General features: G+C 42.8%; 1 protein-coding gene across 4 annotated transcripts in view; it reads left to right on the top strand.

Annotated features, from left to right (window-relative positions):
- PLEKHH2 (pleckstrin homology, MyTH4 and FERM domain containing H2) overlaps nt 1-22,892 on the top strand; it is a 123,999-nt gene that overhangs the window by 53,031 nt on the left and 48,076 nt on the right. For all 4 annotated transcript variants that reach the window (XM_075925428.2, XM_025179012.3, XM_025179013.3 and 1 more), the window contains exons 8-15: nt 1,602-2,584; nt 5,993-6,068; nt 7,530-7,624; nt 9,652-9,796; nt 10,867-11,003; nt 12,349-12,459; nt 13,097-13,183; nt 13,694-13,852. In XM_075925428.2, coding sequence (XP_075781543.2) covers nt 1,602-2,584; nt 5,993-6,068; nt 7,530-7,624; nt 9,652-9,796; nt 10,867-11,003; nt 12,349-12,459; nt 13,097-13,183; nt 13,694-13,852 — 1,793 coding nt within the window. The remainder of the gene's footprint in view (nt 1-1,601; nt 2,585-5,992; nt 6,069-7,529; nt 7,625-9,651; nt 9,797-10,866; nt 11,004-12,348; nt 12,460-13,096; nt 13,184-13,693; nt 13,853-22,892) is intronic.

Below are 22,892 nucleotides of genomic sequence, written 5' to 3'. Positions count from 1 at the left end.
CTGGTTAACTCTGACATCCTTCTAAGTTTTTGCATCACTTTTTTGATACATTTTCTATATGTTAGCCCTGCTGTCCTAATGCCGATTTTAAACCTAAGGTCAGCAAGATAAACTCTCCTTATTGTAATTAAAATGTGTTAGGTAATGTCTTCCCCTGAATACTAGTCAAAGAAGCAGGCGCGTATGACAGGCCCTACCACTTCTACCTCTACCACCATTTCCTGCAACTGCATCATCTCAAATCCATTCTGTGCCTTCCTCCCCTCTCCCGCCCCCCCCCCCCCCCGTAATATGCCCTTTTATATAGTTATGCCAATACTCTGTGAAAAAACTGTTGCAGATAGGGACTCAGTATAATTTATTTCCTCTTTGCAGCAGCAGGGAGACCATGACTCTCTGAGAAAATATGATGGTGGATCCTGCTTCTTATTCCCTATTTGAAGTCTTAAAACAAGGATGGGGAACCCTTTTTAGGTAAAGGACCGCTGACCCACAAAAAAATCTGTCGGGGACTGCACTCAAGTGAGAAGCAAAAAACAAAACAAAACAAAAATCTCCTCACCTATATGGCACCTGACTGATAAAGAGAAAGACATTCCCCACACTCCCTGAAGCACCAACTTCATTGCTGGAGGAGGAAAGACCCAAGTCTCAGGGGCCAGACTCTGGCAAGCCTTAGGTTCCCCGTCTCTGTCTTAAAACATTGCTGTTACATCATAATTTCTTTACAGCTGCTAATTGTCATGTTCCAAATAGAAAATTGAGCTTTGATAGGAAATGAGCCATTGGGACAAATAATATTTATACAGACCCTGTCATTCAAGGATCCTCAAGTGCATTACAAACACGGGTGAGTATCTCATGTTTATAGATGAGGAAACTGAAGGACAACATATCAGAATCAAAAACAGAATCTACTCTCTAGAGTCCAAGTATCCTGTTCTATCCACTAAATAGTGCTTTACATTTACTCTAAAAGATCATGTTTTAATGTAATAACAAAAATGGGGGAAAGAGTTACAGTCAATAAATATCTTTTCCTAAACATTTTTCTTGAAACATCAGTGGGTCTTAAGAGTTTAGCATTGGGATTTAAAACGTGGCATTAAAATGAGTTTTCTAATTATAATAAATAAAAAAACTCTGAATATTTTAATTCTCAATGTAATCTTCACACTTTCTTTCCTACATTTAAAAAAACTTTGTATTCTTTAAGATTTATTAACATGGATAAATGCATGTGTCCTTAAAATAAAAGTTCTTGCATATCTGGTTTCTTTTAAAGTTTGGCACATCTTGCTTTCCTTTCTTCCCATCATTATTATTCTGAGTTTTTTGGATAGACCACTAAATATAAGAATGGTTTTAGTTACAGTTCCTTGGTAAATATCATTTCTAATTTCTTTCAAATATATATTCTTCACTGTCCCTACTGACAATTCAGAATATGTCCAGTATTTTCCTTCTGGTTTATTTTTACAACATACACCACAAATTAAATGAATTTAACTTTAACTATATTGCAGTTCTGATTACAAATTGTTTTAACAGCTAACTTTATTAAAAGTAATTATTATCAAATTTATATGTTTCTTTTCTAGAGAAAAACTTCCAGCAACCATCCCTGGCTGCTCTTCCACATGAGAGCAATAAAGGTCAGAGATCATTGCATCAAAGCACCTGTGGATCAGAACAAAATAAAAATTCAAGAACAAATTACCCATCAAAAGATACAGATAGTAGTATACCAAAGAACACATGCACGCTAGGAAGTGACTGGAGCTCCGATGAAGATGAAGGACATGATAAAAGACCAAAATCCACATGTGCTTCTACCCTTTCAAGTCAGACATCTGAAGAAAGTGCAAGATACAGCAGAATTGGGAGTGAAATGTATTTGACAGCATCTGACGATAGTAGTTCTCTATGTGAAGAGGACAGCTTTGCAGTTCAGAAATCTGAGCACAATCAGCTGTACTCCCGGCAGCATGGATGTCAGTGGAAAAGTCAGAACAATCCATTTGGAAAGAGCAATTCTGAGTGTTTAGGTAGAAAAGAACAAGATAGATCTTCAGATGAACTGAATAAGAAATTTCAGTCTCAGCGATTAGATTGTTCATCCTCATCTAGTAAAGCAAATAACCCAAGTTCAATTTTAATCTCTGCTCTAGCACTTAAGTATCCAGTCCTGACACCTACAGCAGATTCTCGGTGTGTGACACAATCAAATTCGTCATCAAATTTGCCACCTCCAAAGTTACGGACTCCCAATGTTTTTAGTATAAGTGTAGCATTGGCAAAAAAGCACTTAAGTCAACCCCAGCTCAGTTCTGACAGAATGTTTGATAGAAATAGAAATGCTATAAGCATGATACGACCCTTGAGACCTCAGGAAACAGATATTGACTTGGTGGATGCAGAAAATACTGACATTGTAGAGAAAATGGAGATTGATTTTGATGGTACATTTACCTATGACTCTTTTGAGGCACAGGGTGAAGAAGATCAGATGTCCAGTGATATAACAAGGAAGGCAATTAGCAACAAGCCCCCTACCCCTCCGCTGCATCGATTCCCCTCCTGGGTAAATACAATTAATTTTTTTTTTACTCATTTAGTTCCTTTTGTTGCTTTTACTGTATTTTCTCCTCTACCTTTCTCATTCCCTGTGTCTGTGGGGGGAATATGATTTGTTGGGTAAACATCAGTTGAGATTATCAACTCCTCAGAAGCAAGTTCAGTTTTAACACCTATTCTAGCGTCTTGTGTTTTTAATCTAGCAAAAGAATACGGAGTAAAACATATAATTGAAATATTTAAAGTGCATACGTTCAACAACCATTCTCCTATTCATGGGTTATGAGCTCTTTGTCTTGAAAATGCCATATAAAAATGTGTGGCCATTATTTTGTTTATTGAGAAACATTTTTTTGAACAGTCATATCGAATTTTCATGTTCTCATTGGTGTGCACACATCTAGGTAATAACTCTAAGTATTGACTTTTCTTTATGACATATATGATGGCACGTTGGGGTTTTCCCATCTGCTGCACCCCTGTAATGGCACGGACAGACTCCACCAGCCAGGAGAATAGAGGGAGTTTATTGTTTCTCCAGGATACAGCACAGCACAGATGTAATCTGGTTACAGGGAAGGCCTAGGATGCCTCAGCCCCCCTGAGATGAGGGCGCCTGGGCCCCTAAATCCCAGCCCGTTGCCTAGGCTGCTTCCTCCATGATACCAACCAGAAACCTAACTCGCTCACTCCCAGCCCTGCCCCCAGCCAGGGCTCCACTCCCCTTCTTCCCATTGTTCCGCTCCCTGGGAGATAACTGGTCAGACAGGTTCGAAGCCCCCTTGCATAATGACTAATCCCCTGCCCTGCTGGGCCGTGCTGCAGCCAGCAGGCAGTGGAGGTCACTCACAACCCAAGCCTAGCAACCAGCAAGGTGCCCACACTACGTTACACCATAGAACTTAGGACTCCTGGTTCCAAGTCCTTTGCTCTAACAACTCAGCAATACAATTCAGGCCACTAATTTGTGAATTAAAAGAATTGTAAATATATATTGGCACAATGGACCATATTTAAAGAAGTTGTTAATCTTGTTGGTTGTTCAGAGGAATTTCATAATCTGTAGCAGTAGTAATTTATTGATTACAGAAGAACTGTAAACTCCATTAATTTTACACTTCCATTAATCCATTGTTTTAAAATGTAAGAGAATTCATATACAATTTTTACATCATGACACAAAGGGTCAAATTTTAATTCTTTGTTTTAGTCCTTTTCTTAAAATTATTTAGTTCTAAGTCATCTCCTTTCAGCCTGAGAATGAAAAGTCTTCTTTCTCTACCTTGTTATGCTCACCTCATGAAGAATCTGGAATCATACAGGAATACAAGTAACTGGCTTATTGTTGCCAGGGGAGAGGGCAAGGTCAGAGATGAAGTATACTTTTCATGGGAAGTTTTTCATTATCGGTTTTTGCTACTATAATTTGAAAAGCTTTTGGTAAATAGCTACTTGCATAACTTGCTTCTACAGATGACATTCTATGCTAGAATAATAGATGTTCTCTCCTAGTTCTCCTAAGCAGGAGGAGAACATAAGAACGGCCATACTGGGACAGATCAAAGGTCTATTTAGCACAGTATCCTATCTGCTGACAGTGGCCAATACCAGATGTCCAAGAGGGAGGGATCACAACAGTAATCTTCACGTGATCCCTCCCCTGTCACTCACCTCCAGAGAAACAGATACTAGGGACACCATTCCTACCCATCCTGGCTAATAGCCATTGATGTACCTAAACTCCATGAATCTATCTAGCTCTTTTTTGAACCCTGTTAAAGTTCTAGCCTTTACCGCATCCTCTGGCAAGGAGTTCCACAGGTTGACTGCATTGAGTGAAGAAAAACTTCCTTTTGTTTGTTTTAAACCTGCTGCGTATTAATTTCATTTGGTGACCCCTTATTCTTATATTGTGGGAATAAGTAAATAACTTTTCCTTATTCACTTTTTCCATACCAGTCATGATTTTATAAACCTCTATCATAGCCCCCCCTTAGTCTCCTCTTTTCTAAGATGACAAATCCAAGTCTTTTTAATATCTCTACATATGGGAACCATTTCAAACCCCTAATTATTTTTTGTTTCCCTTTTCTGAACCTTTTCCAATGCCAATATATCTTTTTTTAGATGAGGCGACCACATCTGTACTCAGTATTCAAGACGTGGGTGTACCATGGTTTTATATAGAGGCAATAAGATATTTTCTGTCTTATTCTCTATCCCTTTTTTAAATGACTGCTATGATCCTATTTTCTTTTTTGACTGCCACTGGACACTGAGTAGATGTTTTCAGAGAAATGTCCACAATAACTCCGAGGGTATGTCTACACTGCCACCCTAGTTCGAACTAGGGTGGCTAATGTAGGCATTCGAACTTGCAAATGAAGCCCGGGATTTAAATATCCCGGGCTTCATTTGCATGTTCCCGGGCGGGCGCCATTTTTAAATGCCCGTAGTTCGAACTACTTGACCACGGCAACACGCGGCACGGACTAGGTAGTTCGAATTAAAGCTCCTAATTCGAACTACCTAGTCCGTGCCGCATGTTGCCGTGGTCAAGTAGTTCGAACTATGGGCATTTAAAAATGGCGCCCACCCGGGAACATGCAAATGAAGCCCGGGATTTTTAAATCCCGGGCTTCATTTGCAAGTTCGAATGCCTACATTAGCCACCCTAGTTCGAACTAGGGTGGCAGTGTAGACATACCCCAAGATTTTTCACTTGAGTAGTTGTAGCCAAATTACTCCCCATCATATTGTATATAAAGTTGGGATTATTTTTTCCAATGTGCGTTACTTTACTTTTATCCACATTAAATTTCTATCCACACAAACTTTTATCCACACAAAATTTGCCATTTTGTTGCCCAATCACTTAGTTTTGTGAGATCTTTTTGAAGTTCTTCACAGTCTGCTTTGGTCTTAACTATCTTGGGCAGTTTAGTATCGTCTGCAAACTTTGCCACCTCACTGTTTACCCCTTTCTCCAGATCATTTATGAATAAATTGAATAGGATTGGTCCCAGGACTGACCCTTGGAGGACCCCACTAGTTACCTCTCTCCATTCTGAAAATTTATCGTTCATTCCTGCCCTTTGTTTCCTGTCTTTTAACCAGTTACCAATCCATGAAAGGACCATCCCTCTTATCCCATGACAACTTAGGAGAATTTTGACAAACTAATTTTAGTATTAAAAACAAAGAACTCTTTAGTACACAGGCAAGTCTTGTATGGGAAAAGGTTGAAAGAGATCACTGATCTGGTGTGTGAAGTAGACAATGTCACGTTTCAGCCAGCATTGATACCACTGTTATATTACATACTTACAGCAGTGTGAGGGCAAAGGGAAGATTTGAGGAAGAAATATCTTTAATTTTATAATATCTGCTGTAAACATCTCTGCTTTTATGTTAGGAAAGCAGAATTTATGCTGTAGCCAAGTCAGGTTTACGAATGTCTGAAGCTTTCAACATGGACTCTTTTAACAAAAGTAAGTGAGTGTTTGTACCGATAGCCAAAATCCTCTCTCTATTGTAATTTATAAGGGACCAGATGTCCCAGTCTCCTCTAAAATATGAATTTTCTTTCTTTTTTTTCTTTAAAGTTGGGTAAAACAAATTTAACCTTCCAGTATTTCTATTGTCTACTCTTGAATGCTTGCCTCTTAAGTATGTATTCATTATAGCAGAGCTGGGCAAACTATGGCTCAAGGCTGGATCCGGGCCAGGAAGCCACTGTATCCAACCCACAGACCACCCAGCCGGGACCCCCAGGCACATAGCTGCGCGATTTAAAGCTCAGTCCACACATTTAAAGCTCTGCTCTGCAGGGAGGGGGAAGCTTCATGTGATCTCCCAGCCCAACCCTCAGCTCCTAATGGCCAGAAACAACCGGCCAATAGGAACTGACCACAGTCAATATCTCAGCTCCTATTGGCTAGAAACAGCCAGCCAATAAGAGCTGAGAGATTGGCCCAGAGGATGGGATCAGTGCAAGATTCTTTGCCCTCCTGAAATTGAGAGCCATGTGGGGTTTGCAGCTTGCAGTTTTAAGTGATTTGTGGCTGCTACAGGCAGGGAACCCAGCCTGCTTTGAGGGTGCTGCAGGGCTGCTGGCTTAGGTAAGTGCCTCCCAGCCAGAGCCTGCCTCTGGCACCCCAGCCCCTCCTACATCCAACGCCCTCCCCAGATCACCATCCAAACCCTCTGCACCCCCGTGCCCCAGGTCACAACTCCCTCCCACACCCTGTAGCCCCTCCTACGCCCCTCTGCCAGGCCAGAATCCTCTCCTGCACCCAAACACCCTCCGAGACCCTGCACCCCATTCCCTTGCCCCAAGTCACCACCCACACCCTCTGTAATCTGCACCCCCTTTTCCCAGGTCACAGCTCCCTCCCAGACTTTTCACCCTGCTCCTAGTGCCCCTCTCCCAGGTCAGAATCCTCTCCTGCACGCATACCCCCTCTCTGACCCTACACCCCAATCCCCAACCCAGGTCACAACCCCCTCCTTTGCCCAAACTTCCTCTTAGACCTCACATCACCTCCTGCATCCCAGTTCCTTACCCCATGCACCCTTCTCTGTCCAACTTCCATCCAAACCCTGCACATCCTCCACAGAAAAGTGCAACCCTTGACCACTTTCCAAAATCTTGGAGTGGCCCCCAGCCAAAAATTATTGCCCACTCCTACATTATAGTGAATAAAGGATTATGACTTTCTTTGGAATGCTTGCCAAAGGTTATGTAATGAGGCATCAAAGATGAGAGAATGTATTTAAATTACAAAAAGACTAGGATCCTGATTATGATTTTCTCATACTCCATTATAATTTAAGAATAACTCTAGTGAAGACAAGAAAGTTACAATGGTGTGGCATCAAAGTTCAACGAAATGCTTTAAATAATTTTGGAAGCTAATTTTAAAGAACTGTGTTTATGCTATTTATTTCAGGTACTGCTGCTATAGCTTCGTGTACCATATCTGGACTATACACTTCTTTGATATACAAGAACATGACCACTCCAGTCTACACTATTTTGAAAGGGGTAAAATTATTGTTGTTTAAAAGAAAGTTGTGTGAAAATCTATAGTGTTAGGCTCCACGTTCAGGAACTTGGCATTGTATGGTTGATGGTACTTTGCCAAATATGTCATTAGATCATGTTTAAAGACCATAAAAACCCAGAAGTAACGGATATGTCAGATGTCCTGAAAATAAGTTGTTGCTTATAAAGTGTTACAAGCCTGTGTCAATTTGTGATTTGTCCTCTATTGGTTTTCCTGTCACTTGTTAACTAATGAAACAGCTGCATCATGTGCAATGCTGTAATTACAAGTTTAGGTCTAGAAGAGTCTTTGTGTCAATGTCAAAGCTATTTCAGAAACTTGCAGACTCTAATAAGAGCATTATTTGTTTCCTGACAATCTTCTTGGCAATTTGAAAAGTGTATGCTCTTAAACATAAATAATGTACAGGTTGCACCTCTCTAATCCGGCACCATTGGGACCTGACTAGTGCCAAATCAGAGAATTTGCTGAACCACAGGAGGTCAACATTGTCTAGTAACATTAACAACATTTCCACAGCTTACTCATCTCTAAAAAGACATTTAGTGGTAAATAAGAGTTAAATAACAGCATAGAACACGGAGAGCCAGGATTGCTGGCTGTAAATAAACTTTAAGGGACCATGATAAGTGGCCAACCAGCTTACTAAAATCATGCCAGACCACAGACATTACCAGACCAGAGAGGTTCAACCTGTAATACATAGGTGTTGGAGAGGAGGGAGTTAATTGTGTATCACTACTTGTGTGCTTAATCCTGGGACCCAAGTAAGACCTTCTGTACAATCTAAATGCAGTAGAGCCAGTAGAGTTCCAGTGCTGTGTAGAGGGCTAAGAGCATGTAAAGGCCATTCCTATCCCCTTATGCCATGGAGCTGTGCTGCAGGAGAGCTTCTCCTGTAGCATGTGGAGCACGGCTATAAATTATTGCTAGTGATTACCCCCTGGGCAAAGCCCATTACTTACCAATATTAGACTATTTGGACAGTTTGACTTAATGTTCAAGATCACATCATACAGAGCCAAATTTTGTAGTTGAGTAGAATATCCTTCCCCTGATGAAACTGGCAGACACACAGTTCTGTCAAAGAGTGACCCCACACCTATCCTGCTGTGCAAATCATTCCTGCCAACAAGAGGAGTCACCTCTACATAGATGTTTAATATTGCATCAGTGGCTGACTCATTTTAGCACATCCCTCCAGTGTTAATTTCATAGAGGCCTACAGCAATTGTGGTAAAATACCAGCCCATGGGCCGGATTCAGTCTGCCAGGTTAGCCCCGGCAGGCCCCTACATCACTGTATTTACCTTTGCCTCTGCAGATACTGGGGATTGCAACTCCGGTTGGCCAAAGATCGCCGTTCCTGGCCAATGGGAGCTGCAATCGCCCATACCTGTGGATGTTCAGGTAAAAATAAGTGGCAGCAGCCCACCAGGGCCTAACCCTGGTGAACTACTACTACCACTGGCCTATAGAGAAGCCTCACAATGGTTTTGGGCCAGCCAACCTTGACCTCAGTCTGACAGAACACAGGTTCTCTAACAGGCAGTAGCGCACAGCTTTAACCAGAACTTAGATCGCATGCATCTGCTGAATCATGCCCATGAGTTTATTTGTAAAGTGAAATACAATCATATGCATACTTGTGTTCTTTTGCTGGTCCACCAGAGAGAAATTTTAATATGTATTGGGGCACAAGGTAAAGTTAAGGTATTTTTAAGATGGGTTAATTTGGTGGTTTTGATTAAGATTTTCTGGTAACAATGCTAGTGCCAATACTTTTAGTTTTTATACCACCCTTTATTGTTGATCTATATAATTGGTGGTAAGGGTTTGGTTTGGTTTTGCTTTGTTTTAATTATTGCAATTATATCTCTATTGCAGTAGGTGTCTATAGTGCCTTTTGCAGCTGTAGGCAGTTTTAAAAGCCAGTAAAATAAGTACATCTGTAAAATAGTATATTTTATGTAAAATTTCAAAGAGAGTGTGTTAATTTCTGTAGAAAGCAACTCAAATAAGCAACAGCCCATTCTTAGATGACTCTTCAGGATCAGAGGAAGAAGACAGCTCCCAGTGCAGCTCACAGACCTCAGAATCAGACTCTCGAAGTAGAAGTGGCCCAGGTAGCCCTAGGGCCATGAAACGAGGTGGGCAGAAACCATAAAAACAAATATTTTGAGAGGCTTAAAATTATTTTTGAGCGTGTGCAATGTTTATTCTTCATAACAATTGCTTTCTCCTTTTTAAAACATGGATGCTTTGACTATGGGTATTAAAAATCGTGTATAAATAAATGTATAATTGCTGTAATTATTAGTGGTTACACGTTTACATGTGGGGGACAGGCAGCTCTGCAGAAGCTGGTACGCACAGGGAACTGGCTTGAAAGCTTGCTTCCAATGTGTACCAGATCCTCCCTACCCCGCTGCCCATGCTGCTGCTTCTCTCTGAGAGAAGAGAGCAGCATGGAGGGTAGGTGGCTTCATGGGAGCCAGTGCCTGTGGGGAGCCAAAGCCACTGGCTGCACTGGGGAGCCCTCACCTATTGTGGGACTGGAGCACACAAAATCTACTAGCCTGGGCCCCACTAAGCTCTAGTGTGTGAGGGGAATGTGGAGAGTGTCTTTCTCCTTCTCAGGCAGGTGCCACGTCGGTGAGAGTTTGCCTTTTTTTTTTTGTTTTTTGTTTTTTGACTTCTCACTTGTGTGTAGCTCCCAACTGATTTTTTTCTATGGGTCAGTGGACCCCGACCCAAAATAGGTTCCCCACCCCTGATTTAAATAAATATTTTCTAATAGGGGAAAGCTGTAGGCCATGTGAGGGTTTTTAATTTCTCCCAATATATCTTCTGCTTTGTAGTCAGTGAATAACTTAATATTTAAGAATGTTTTACAGCCAGTAAATATTAAATTGCATCTAATCATTTTCTTGAGCATGACATTTTTCACATTGTTCCTTGCATTCTTTATGTTTATATGCCGGGAGCATTTCCAAATTCCTAAATAAACACTTCTGTATTACTTTTAATTAATTTAGTTGCACTGCATACAATATTCTTGTCAGAAAAATTAAACCCTCTCCCTAGAATGCTATTAATATTTTAGCTTGTCACCAACTACCAGCTCAGCTATTCCCTTCACACCCTAGCTGGTTTTTCCTACCTAAAATATGATGGTGAAGAAATATACATATGACTTCTTTTTTGCTTTTTCATGCAGGTGTGTCTTTGTCTTCTATGGCCTCAGAAAGCGACTATGCTATTCCTCCTGATGCCTACTCAACAGATACAGAATATTCAGAGCCAGAGCAGAAACTCCCTAAAACCTGTTCCTCATCTAGTGATAATGGAAAAAATGTGAGTACCAAAGTTATGCAATGAATAATAGGATTTTTTCTTCTGTGCCTAATGTGAACAAAGCTCAGTACTAAGTCGGCTTGGCACACGATGTGATGATTCCGAACAGCAATATGTTAAGTTTCATAAATGACCCATGTGCTGACTCTAATCAGTCAGACACTTGAGGCAACCTATTGCATGTAAATTACCTAAACTCATCTTAAAAGAATCAGACCTTGTTAGATGGAGGGGAATGAGCTCAGCAGAAGCAGGGGCGGTGAGATTTCTGTACTACCCTGTACATAGTACAGACGGCAGCCATAGATGGGTTGTCTGCAACTGCCTCACATTGGATGGAGGGGACTGTGGGCAGTTCAGATGTGTGGTCAGCGGGTCCACATGCTGCACAGATCATAGAATCCAAACTCACAGTGTGGGTTAATGGGCTCCATATGTATTTCCTACTACAGCCTGTATTAATGGCTGTGTCCTGCATATGCAAGCAATTTGGCTGATTGGGAATGAGGACCATATTGGTCAATTCCTGACACTTTTCTCATAGAGCAAATTCCTGAGCTTTATTTTGCTCAAGCCCACTGACCGGGAGGGGGAAGGAGGGAGGGGCAAAGGAAATAGTTGCCTTGGGGCCTGGCTAGTCAAAGGTGCCCAGGGCTTCCAGCCACAGCTACAACAGCAGCTGGAACCTTGGGACCTTTAAATTGCCACTTGAGTGCTTTGTGCTCCGTGCAGCTCTCAGGGCTGGGGAGGAGGAGAGCGCATATTGTGCTCTGCAGAGGATGGAGAGCTGGCTACCTCTAGCTTTGCCCCTTCCACCTGAAGCCCCTCCCCTTCTAGGAGCATGAAGCTGCTCCCCTCACAAACCTTGCCCAGGGGCCTATATAGACTATTAGCACCCCTGATTTTGCTGGAGTTTGCACTGAAGGTGAGTTTGTGTACAGCTGCTGAATTACAATTGTCTGGGAGTGTTCAGTCAGGTCTAAAAGTTAAGAGGTTGAGTAAATGTATTTTTAAAATTGCAAGATTTATGGGCAATATTTTCATAATTATTTAGTGAAAATGTTGCATAATGCTTAGAACCTAGGCCTGGGAATCAAAAGTCCTAGGTCTGATTCTTAGCTCTTTTTGTGTGAGTTGGAGCAAATTTCTGTACCTCTAGGTGTAAAACAGGAAAAAATATTTTTTATCTTACACCTATGAATGTTAACGTTATTGCATGTAAAAACTAGGTTTGCGTACTATGAAATGACAAAGTGTTGTAAAAATTATGTACCAGGTAGGCATTTTTTCTTTGGCAAAATACCTTTCTACAATGTGTTACGTACCTTTTATTTTAAATAATCAGGAGCCTTTGGAAAAATCTGGATATTTGTTAAAAATGAGTGGTAAAGTAAAAGCTTGGAAGCGACGATGGTTTGTGCTCAAAGGCGGTGAGTTATTGTACTACAAATCTCCGGTGAGTATGTGTGGTGTGTTTGCTATTTAGTTCCTGATGCCTCTACATGATTCTAAAATTGCCAGATGAACAAATAAATTATTTTACTACATTAGATATTACATAATACAAGGCCCAGTGCCTTAAGTTGTTGAGCACCCTTAACTCTTATCTCATGGGATTTGAGAACACTATATCTGTTAGGTCAGGGGTGGGCAATAAGTGGTTCATGAGTTGGACACGGTTCTCCAGCATTAGCCCTTGGTGGGCCGCCAGATGCTTTACTTGCCTGAGCATCTGCAAGTACAGCTGTTCACAGCTCCTGTTGGCTGCAGATCACCATTCCCAGCCAATGGAAGCTGTCAGAAGCAGCACAGACCAGGACACCACTTCTCACAACTCTTGTTGGTTGGAAACAGTGATCCATGGCCAATGGGAGCTGCAAACAGCTGTACTGGCAGATGCTCAAGTCAATAAAGCATCGGTTAGCCTGTCTAGGCTAATTCTGGTGAACCACATCCAGCATATGGGCTGCAAATTGCCCACCCCTGTGTTAGGTGCTGGTTGCTTCAAGTGATGAAGTCTTAAATGTGTTAGACCATTATTTTATTGCTATTACAGATGAATAATCCTTTTTTTTTCTAATTCTTTCACACAGAGTGATGTAATTCGAAAGCCACATGGTCAAATTGAGTTGAGCGTATCCAGCCACATTGTAAGAGGGGATGGAAAACAAACAGTTCAGGTGCTTCATTGTGTTGTTGTATGTTTAGAGGGTCCTCTCTTCCCCCAAAGTAACCCTTCCTCCAAATGTGTCTGCTTTTGGAGGCAGTGAGTGTCCTTCATCTGAAGGGGAAGGGATTGTTTCAATCATAGAAATTAGAGATAGAAAAAACTCTGTAGGGTTACCTTTTTCATATTCTTGTTCAGGTAAGATTGTTACCTGTAGCATGTAACCCTGAGAGGTTGGTTTTTTCTCCAAGAACTCTGAAACCACTGGTTCACATGTTATCTGTTGCAATTTCAGCTTAGGTAAAATTAATTAATTCCATGTAATCTACTATAAGGAGACCTTTCAAATGAGGTCTCTTCAACTATTAGGCCATCTGCTCTGTATTGCCTTTAAGAGGCTCTCTTCAGAAAAGTGATGATAAAAATGTTGCAAGTAATTTATATCTATAAATAAGGGTATTTTAAACCAGTTGAAATGCATAATATTCTTAGAAGTGAAGGCATCTTTTCTGCCACTATTCAGTTGATCACAGAAAAACGAACTTACTACCTGACGGCAGATTCTCCCAACATCTTAGAAGAATGGATCAAAGTACTGCAGAATGTCCTTAAAATACAGGCTGCTAGTCCACTTTTCATACAGCCTGATGTGAAACCAGCCATGAAAGGTTTGCTGACCAAGGTAGGGACACTTATCTCCCTAACAAACTATTCTTATTCTGTTTTTGTTTTTTTAAAGATTTCTGCTTAATATTCCTAAGTGAAAAAAGGCCACAAGTACTGTACAAAACATGTGTAGTAAACTAATTTTAGCAACCAGTCCTTCCTTTCATGTCATTGGAAAAACTCCAGTTGGCTTCAACAGGAGCAGGATTGGATCCTTACGAAGGACTTCTTTGTACACTAGTATCTAAGCTGTCTGCAGCATTTGTGCAGTTTGAAGGGCAACAAAAGTGTTTTTGCCAAGTTAAAATCCAAAAGTATAAGCACTATAAATATTTAGCATAAGAGTAAATAAATTAAAGTAGATATGCTATCAAGTTTGCATCTCTTACAATGTGAATAAACCAGAAGGACTGCTTACTTCTCTAATACTGTAATAAAAGTCTATTTTGGCAAGTCTTTCTCATTTGGCCTTGTGATTCCGTAATTTCCACGCTGAATTCTCTGTTTGCACATTGTTAGGGCCTTGGTTCAGCACATGCCTCAATTTAAACATCTGTGTAAGAGAAGCTCTCTCTTTTTCAACATCTGCAGCTTAAACAAGATATTTCAGGATAATGAGAATAGAGTGAGGAAACTCAATTTGACCATATAGAGTGAGGGAATATACTATATGAATGTTAATTTACTCATCAAATTTAGATATTGTTCTTGGGCTATATATTATTAAAGTATTCACAGGAATGTGGAAACCACCACAGTTTATCAGGGCTTCACCTTTTAGATTCTCCTCTGTTCTATCGAGAATGAGAGACCTTCCAACTTCTTATTAAATCTGCTATATGTTTGTGTATTGTACCAGTGCCAATGGAAGAGCCCTTAATGACAGAGATTCTCTGCTGTGCCAAGTTTCCACTTGGTGGGGAGTGTGTAATTCGCTGCCTAACTCTGCACCAATTCCACTACAGGTTGCACCTCCAAAATCCAGGACTCTCTGGACCGGCAACATCTGTGGATCAGCAAGGCCACGGATGTTGCTGGATCAAAGAGCCCCAGGAGCAAGAGCCAGCCTGGAGAATTTAGGGTCTGCGGAATCCCAGTTGGGCCAGCAGTGGCTGGGTAGAAGAACACCAGCAACAGCAGGGCCAGGTGGCATCAGGGAGTCTCTGGCCCAGCCAGGGAACCCCAAGTGTCAGTGGGGTCATGTGGGCTTAAAGCCCATGGCAGCGGAGCCGGTGGTGGCTGGAGAACCTGGATATTGCTCTGCAATGGGGCTGGGATGGCCAGGTAGCCCTGACCAGGAAATCCCTGGCAGCAGCAGGGCCATGCAGCTGCCTGGGAGCTCCAGCTGGGGAACCCCGGTGGCAGGGCCAGGTGGCAGCCGGGGAGTCCCGACCCCAGCAGGGGAATCCCTGATGGCAGTGGGGCTGGCCTAACAGCCTGGCCGGGGAACCTCGGGAAACCCCCAGTAGCAGCGGCTCCGGGCGGCCTGGGGCTGGGGAACCCCGAGGAACCCGCAGAGGCATCGTGGCTGGGCAGCCCTAGCTGGGGAACCTCTGGAAACCCCCAGTGCAGTGGATGGGCAGCAGGGCAGGGAGCCTTAGCTGGGCCAGCTTTATCAGGGCAGCGGCAGGGTGGGGAGCCCCAGCCTTGGAAGCTCCATAGAGACGAGCTGGCCATGGGGCAGCCAGCAGGGGAGCACTGACCTCCTCTAGTCCAGCAAACTCCCTGATCTGGGACAACTTGGCTCCCAAGGATGCTGGACCAAGGAGGTCCAACCTGTATGGGTATGTCTACACTACCAACCTAGTTCGAACTAGGGTGGTAATGTAGGCAACCGGAGTTGCAAATGAAGCCTGGGATTTGAATTTCCCGGGCTTCATTTGCATATTGCCGGGCGCTGCCATTTTTAAATGTCCGCTAGTGTGGACTCTGTGCCGCGCGGCTACACGCGGCACGGACTAGGTAGTTTGGATTAGGCTTCCTATTCCGAACTACCGTTACTCCTCGTGGAAGTAGTAGGAGGAAGCCTAATCCGAACTACCTAGTCTGTGCCGTGTGTAGCTGCGCGGCACGGAGTCCGCACTAGCGGACATTTAAAAATGGCAGCGCCTGGCAATATGCAAATGAAGCCCGGGAAATTCAAATCCCAGGCTTCATTTGCAACTCCGGTTGCCTACATTACCACCCTAGTTCGAACTAGGGTGGTAGTGTAGACATACCCTATAAGTCACAACATAACACTGCAGTAACCTGTGCCAGCTGACAGTTGTCTCCAAGGAGTATACATGAGAAGGGGATGGTCAAAGCTCAGCATGATTCCATCATGTACATGCTCCTGACGACATTGATATCAGGATTGGGTGGGTAAGTGGTACAGGAGCTGGGAGTATGTGAGTTCTACCCCATCTTTCCACTCCTTTGTGCCAGGAAAGTGATCAGTTGGCAAAATCAAACTGCTTTCCTGTCTCCTGCACCTCCAGAGCAGCACGAAGGGATTGCGGAACAACAGAGACTGACCCAATTTATTTACCTAGCAATCAGAAAATTAAGCCCATTTTTTAAAATGTTGGGTCTCATACTCGGCACCTCTGCTTCTCAGGGTTGCCGGATTAAAGAGATTCAAGTGTATGATGTTGGTCTTTCCAGTAGGGATGTTAGTGAGTAATTGAACAGTAGTGTAACTGCATTGACTTTTAGCGGTTACACAACTATTCGGTAGTCCCTGAGGGTAGGGCCAGCAGCCAGTGCACTCCCAGCCCCTCTCCCGGGGAGCCCCCTGCCACTCCACGCTGCTGCCTCTCTATCAAGGGCAGAAGCATGGGGTGGCAGGCAGAAGCCAGCCCACAAGGGGAGCCAGTTTGAAAACCAGCTTCCCATGCAAACCGGCTCCGCCTGCTGCCTCTCTCAATGTCAGAGGTCCAAGCTTCCCATGGACAGAGGCTGCTCCACAGCAGCGGCCCTTGTTCGTGGGGAGCTCATACCCTCCACAGACCGAGGCTTCTGCCACAAAGCAGCCTCTGTCATCGGTGGGCCCAGGCTTGCCAGGGACAGAGGCTGCTCCGTGGGATGCTGGAGCAGCCTCTGTCCTCAGGAGCACAGACCTCATTGTGGACAGAATCTGCTTTGTGGCAGCCTCCCCGCATTGCTGCCTCTGAAAGAGAAAGCAGCAAGTGAGAGGCAAGCAGCCCTGTCTGCCCCCACTTCTTCCACCTCTGTAGGAGGCAGCAAGGAGGGGCAAGCGGGTCTGAGAAGCTAGCACCTGCGGAGAGCCAGCTTTCCCAGCTCTCCATATGTAGTGGCTTCCGCCTGCCCCCCCTTGTCCTCCATGCTGCTGCCTCTCTATCAGAGGCAGCAGTGCAGGGATGGAGGGGGCAGGTGGATCCAGTGCTCATGGGGAACCTGCTTAAAGCCAGCTACTCACAGGCACCTGCTCTCGCCCTCCCCCTTGTTGGCTCTGATGGAGAGGGGGAATGCGTGTAGTCAACAGGATTAACCGATAGCCCAAGGCTTATTGGTTAATCATATAGTCATCTACACGTTAGCATCCCTACTGTACAGACATACTAGGCCTTCCTTGTTTTTGTCACTTGATATGCACATGGATTTTCAACCTTGCCTGAATTCAGTTTAGTGTTACATGAATCAATTCTTCTGTTGCTTTTAACAATAGCTGCTTCATTACTCCACCTCAGCATCATCGGTATTTTGTACTAATGAGTAGAATTGGTTTGCTACAGTAGCCTATTGAAGCCTTCCAGCAATTAACATTTAACAACGCTTATTCAAATCCATAAGAGTTGTTTTGTGGGGAGTTTAGAACATAAGAATGGCCATACTGGGTCAGACCAAAGGTCCATCCAGCCCAGTACCCTGTCTGCCGACAGTGGCCAGTGTCAGGTGTCCCAGAGGAAGTGAATCGAACGGGTAATGATCAAGCCATCTCTCTCCTGCCATCCATCTCCACCATCTGACAAACAGAGGATAGGGACACCATTCCTTACCCATACTGGCTAATAGCCATTAATGGACTTAACTTCCATGAATGTATCTAGTTTTCTTTTAAACCCTGTTATAGCCCTAGCCTTCACAACCTCCTCAGGCAAGGAGTTCCACAGATTGACTATATGCTGTGTGAAGAACTTCCTTTCATATGTTTTAAACGCGCTGCCCATTAGTTTCATTTGGTGGCCCCTAGTTCTTATATTATGGGAACAAATAAATAACTTTTCCTTACTCACTTTCTCCACACTACTCATAATTTTATATACCTCTATCATATCCCCCCTTAGTCTCCTCTTTTCCAAGCTGAAAAGTCCCAGTCTCTTTAATCTCTCCTCATATGGGACTCATTCCAAACCCCTAATCATTTTAGTTGCCCTTCTCTGAACCTTTTCTAATGCCAGTATATCTTTTTTGAGATGAGGAGACCACATGTGTATGCAGTATTCAAGATGTGGGCGTACCATGGATTTATATAAGGGTAATAAGACATGCTCCATCTTATTCTCTATCCCTTTTTGAATGATTCCTAACATCCTGTTTGCTTTTTTGACTGCCGCTGCACACTGTGTGGACGTCTTCAGAGAACTATCCGTGATAACTCCAAGATCTCTTTCCTGATTAGTTGTAGCTAAATTAGCCCCCATCATATTATATGTATAGTTGGGGTTACTTTTTCCAGTGTGCATTACTTTACATTTATCCACATTACATTTCATTTACCATTTTGTTGCCCAATCACTTAGTTTTGTGAGATCTTTTTGAAGTTCTTCACAGTCTGCTTTGGTATTAACTACCTTGAGCAGTTTAGTATCATCTGCAAACTTTGCCACCTCACTGTTTACCCCTTTCTCCAGATCATTTATGAATAAGTTGAATACGATTGGTCCTAGGACTGATTCTTGGGGGACCCCACTAGTTACCTCTCTCCACTCTGAAAATTTACCATTTATTCCTACCCTTGTTTCCTGTCTTTTAACCAGTTCTCAGTCCATGAAAGAATCTTCCCTCTTATCCCATGACAACTTAATTTATGTAAGAGCCTTTGGTGAGGGACCTTGTCAAAGGCTTTCTAGAAATCTGAGTACACTGTATCTACTGGATCCCCCTTGTCTACGTTTGTTGACCCCTTCAAATAACTCTAATAGATTAGTAAGACATGATTTCCCTTTACAGAAACCATGTTGACTTTTGCCCAACAAATTATGTTCTTCTATGTTTCTGACAATTTTATCCTTTACTATTGTTTCAACTAATTTGCCCGGTACTGGCGTTAGACTTACCAGTCTGTAATTGCCGGGCTCGCCTTTTTAAATATTGGCGTTACATTAGCTATCTTCCAGTCATTGGGTACAGAAGCCGATTTAAAGGATAGGTTACAAACCATAATTAATATTTCCGCAATTTCACATTTGAGTTCTTTCTGAACTCTTGGGTGAATACAATCCGGTTCTGGTGACTTGTTACTGTGAAGTTTATCAATTAATTCCAAAACTTCCTGTAATAACACTTATATCTGAGACAAGTCCTCAGATTTGTCACCTACAAAGGACATGTCAGGTTTGGGAATCTCCCTGACCTTCTCAGCCGTGAAGACTGAAGCAAAGAATTCATTTAGTTTCTCCACAATGACTATCGTCTTTAAGTGCTCCTTTTGTATCTCGATCATCCAGGGGCCCCACTGGTTGTTTAGCAGGCTTCCTGCTTCTAATGTACTTAAAAAACATGTTGTTATTACTTTTTGAGTTTTTGGCTGGCTGTTCTTCAAACTCCTTTTTGGCTTTTCTTATTACATTTTTACACTTAATTTGGCAGTGTTTATGCTCCTTTCTATTTACCTCGCTAGAATTTGACTTCCACTTTTTAAAAGATGTCTTTTTATCTCTTACTGCTTCTTTTACATGGTTGTTAAGCCACAGTAGTTCTTTATTAGTTCTTCTACTATGTTTTTTAATTTGGGGTATACATTTAAGTTGGGCCTCTATTATAGTGTCTTTGAAAAGCGTCCATGCGCCTTGCAGGGATTTTACTTTAGTCACTCTACCTTTTAATTTCTGTTTAACTAACCTCCTCATTTTTGCATAGTTCCCTTTTTGAAATTAAATGCCACAGTGTTGGGCTGCTGAGGTGTTTTTTCCACCATAGGAATGTTAAATGTTGTTATATTATGGTCACTATTTCCAAGCGGTCCTGTTATAGTTACCTCTTGGACCAGATCCTACGCGCCACTCAGGACTAAATCGAGAATTGCCTCTCCCCTTGTGGGTTCCTGTACCAGCTGCTCCAAGAAGCAGTTATTTAAGGTATCAAGAAATTTTGCTTATAAATCATATGGTTACAATGGCTATTGCTCTATTTTTTAACTACTAGCAAATATAGATCTTAAAAATGGTTACAAAGGAAATAAAGATAGAAAATAGAAATAATGGTACCAAGTGACAGCTTAATCTTTAAAGAGCTCTAAGTCTATGTGTACACTTAAGACAAAGGATCACATCCAGGTACAATTTTTACCCCCTTCTGTGCCTCTCGACTCCAGCGTATCAGGCCAGGGCCAGTCCCTCAATTCCTAGGAAAGACGAATACGAGGTGGGTGTCCCTGTGGAACCTCGGGAGGTCAGACACCTAACCCGACCAGCAAATAGATAGTAGATTGACACTCAGAGTAAATGTGCTGCTGGACCCATCTTTATACCCATAGGGGCCCGTACCCTCTTTCTTATCTAAGATGCCAAATTGTGTTGGTCTGTCTTTGTGACGCCAGTTCTTACAAGGGAGTTTCAACTTAATTTACACTTGCAAGAGAGAGAACTAAATTGTGAGTACTGGACATTTTTTTACTGGGCTGGAGATTCCTCCCCCCGGACAGTGTGTGTTCATATCAATATAGGTTTCAGTCAAGGGCACTCCTCGGCAGCCTCTTGGTCAACAATTGGCGTATCTCTGTTTACAGCCATCCAGGGTCACAGCAGCCTGCATATCCAGGGCCTTCTGTTCAAGTCTTTTACTGCTCTGTGTGTCCTGTATGCTCCAGGAAAGCAAAAATGGATGTTACAGGGGGGGTTCCTGTCTGGCTACAGATGCTCATCTAAAACCAGCTGCTTTGGGTCATAAATAGAACATCAGGGACAGTAGATACTTGAGTGAACACAAGACTGTCTTACATTATTTATTTTAAAATGTGAAGCTTTGAAATCTACTAAATATTTTAGAGAGGTTTTTCTGTCTGTTTGATCAAGGACTCCTCTTAAACAATAAGAGGTAGGACCATCAAATTTGGTCTCTTATCATAACTTAAAGCAATGTAGGGTTTGGTTATGCCTGGAATGGGTTTGTATCTCATAAAACCAAACAGAAAAGAGACAGAATCACCAAATTAAGTACAATACAGAAAACTGACAAAACTGAGTGCATATTGAAAGATGAAACCAAGATGAGCCAGAAAAATAGTATGAACTTAGAATAGGATTGCTTCTCAATAAACCTTAAAGAAAAGAGATAAAACAGAGAAATTTGGAGTAGTGCTCTGTTTTGGCACAGCTAAATCAATGCTTAAAGATTGAAAACTAAAAGAGAATGAGTTGGAAATCAAATTGAGTATAGTCCTTTTTGATTAAAACATAGTGAATGATAAAAGTCTATAGGGGTGAAAAAACAAAATACATTTGATGAAATTCCTGAATTATGAACTCAAGCAACACTCGGTAAATATGTTAGTCTATATGTATACTTTAGAGTGAGTTTGTCTGTGTATCTGTCTGTGAGTCTGTTTGTTCAAAAACTCCTCCTCAACTGTAAGAGCTAAGGCGACCAAATTTGGTATGCAGCTTCCTCTTCTCCTAACTTAAAACAGTGTCTGGGTTTGGTTGTGCTAGGATAACCAGAAGCCCCACGAAAAGGACTGTTTTCCATAACATTGAAAGGGAGGGGCTGTTGTTCAGTGGGACATGATATAAATGTCCCCACTGGTGGCTGTACCACCAAGGGAGTGGCCAGTAGGGCTGCGGCTCCGTCATCTTGCCTGCAAGCACACCGGGTAAATAGCCCCCCTGTCCCAAACCCTTTCCCCTTCCCGGCCCTTGGCTGTAGTGCTGAGGTACGGGTGGGGGGAGAAAAAAGGCCCCTGGTAGCCAGAGGGGGTTGGAGGAGAAGTCCCCCTGCTGGATTGGTATTGGGGGGAGCTGGGAGGATCTAGGGGGGAAAAAATGCCCCTGGTGGCCAGGGGAACCTGGAGGGAAATAAAATGCCCCTGGCAGCCAGGGGGAGTGCTGGGGGGGAGAAAACACCCCTGGTGGGTGGCTGGGGAGGGGAGAAAATGCCCCTAGCCCCCAGGGGGGTTGGGATGAGAGAAAACACTCCAGGCAGCCAGAGGAAAAGAAAATGCCCCAGGTGAGGAGGGCCCGGGGGGAAAGAAAAGGCCCAGGCTGGGTGCCCACCCTGCTTCCCCCACATCCTGAGGCCCTCCTCATCTTCAACCCTCATACTTGCACCCACCCTCAACCCCCTTCCCCTCCCAGATCCAGGGCTCTGCCCTGACTCCTGCACCTGCATGCCATCAGCCCTCTATCCTGAAGGCCCCAGGCAACACAGGGTAAGTCTGCTAATATTTAATAATTTTAAAAGTTAACCATTGAGCCAGAGTAATGATTTCCCATCTAGGTCATGTAAATAAAAAGGCATCCCTTTATTTCAGTGATGTCAGAGAAAAAGCATTATGCTTCATGGCTTTCTCAAAAAAATGTACCACTGTTTTATTCTTTACAATGGTTTAATGAGAATTGAAGCATAGGTAGGAATAAGGAAACAGTCTGCCCTAACCTGTGCAATTTTGGGACAGTAACTTTACTGCTAGTTCTAAAATGTCTTTCCCCATTGTAAACGCTACTCATGCCATTTCATAAATGGAGAATAATCATTTAAGTGCCCATGGCTATTGTGTTATTACTAGACTTCTCAGATATTCACTTAGCACTATCTTGTGCTAATTTTCTCAAAGAATCTGTGGAAAGCAGGCAACAATGCACTTTACTCTGTTACCCTCTCTATTCATCAGCCAG

The sequence above is a fragment of the Pelodiscus sinensis genome, chromosome 3 (assembly GCF_052426305.1).
Source record: "Pelodiscus sinensis isolate ZL-2025 chromosome 3, ASM5242630v1, whole genome shotgun sequence".
Lineage (NCBI taxonomy): Eukaryota > Metazoa > Chordata > Testudines > Trionychidae > Pelodiscus > Pelodiscus sinensis.
Note: the sequence above shows the minus strand (reverse complement) of the source record. Positions and strands in the feature narration are given on the sequence as shown.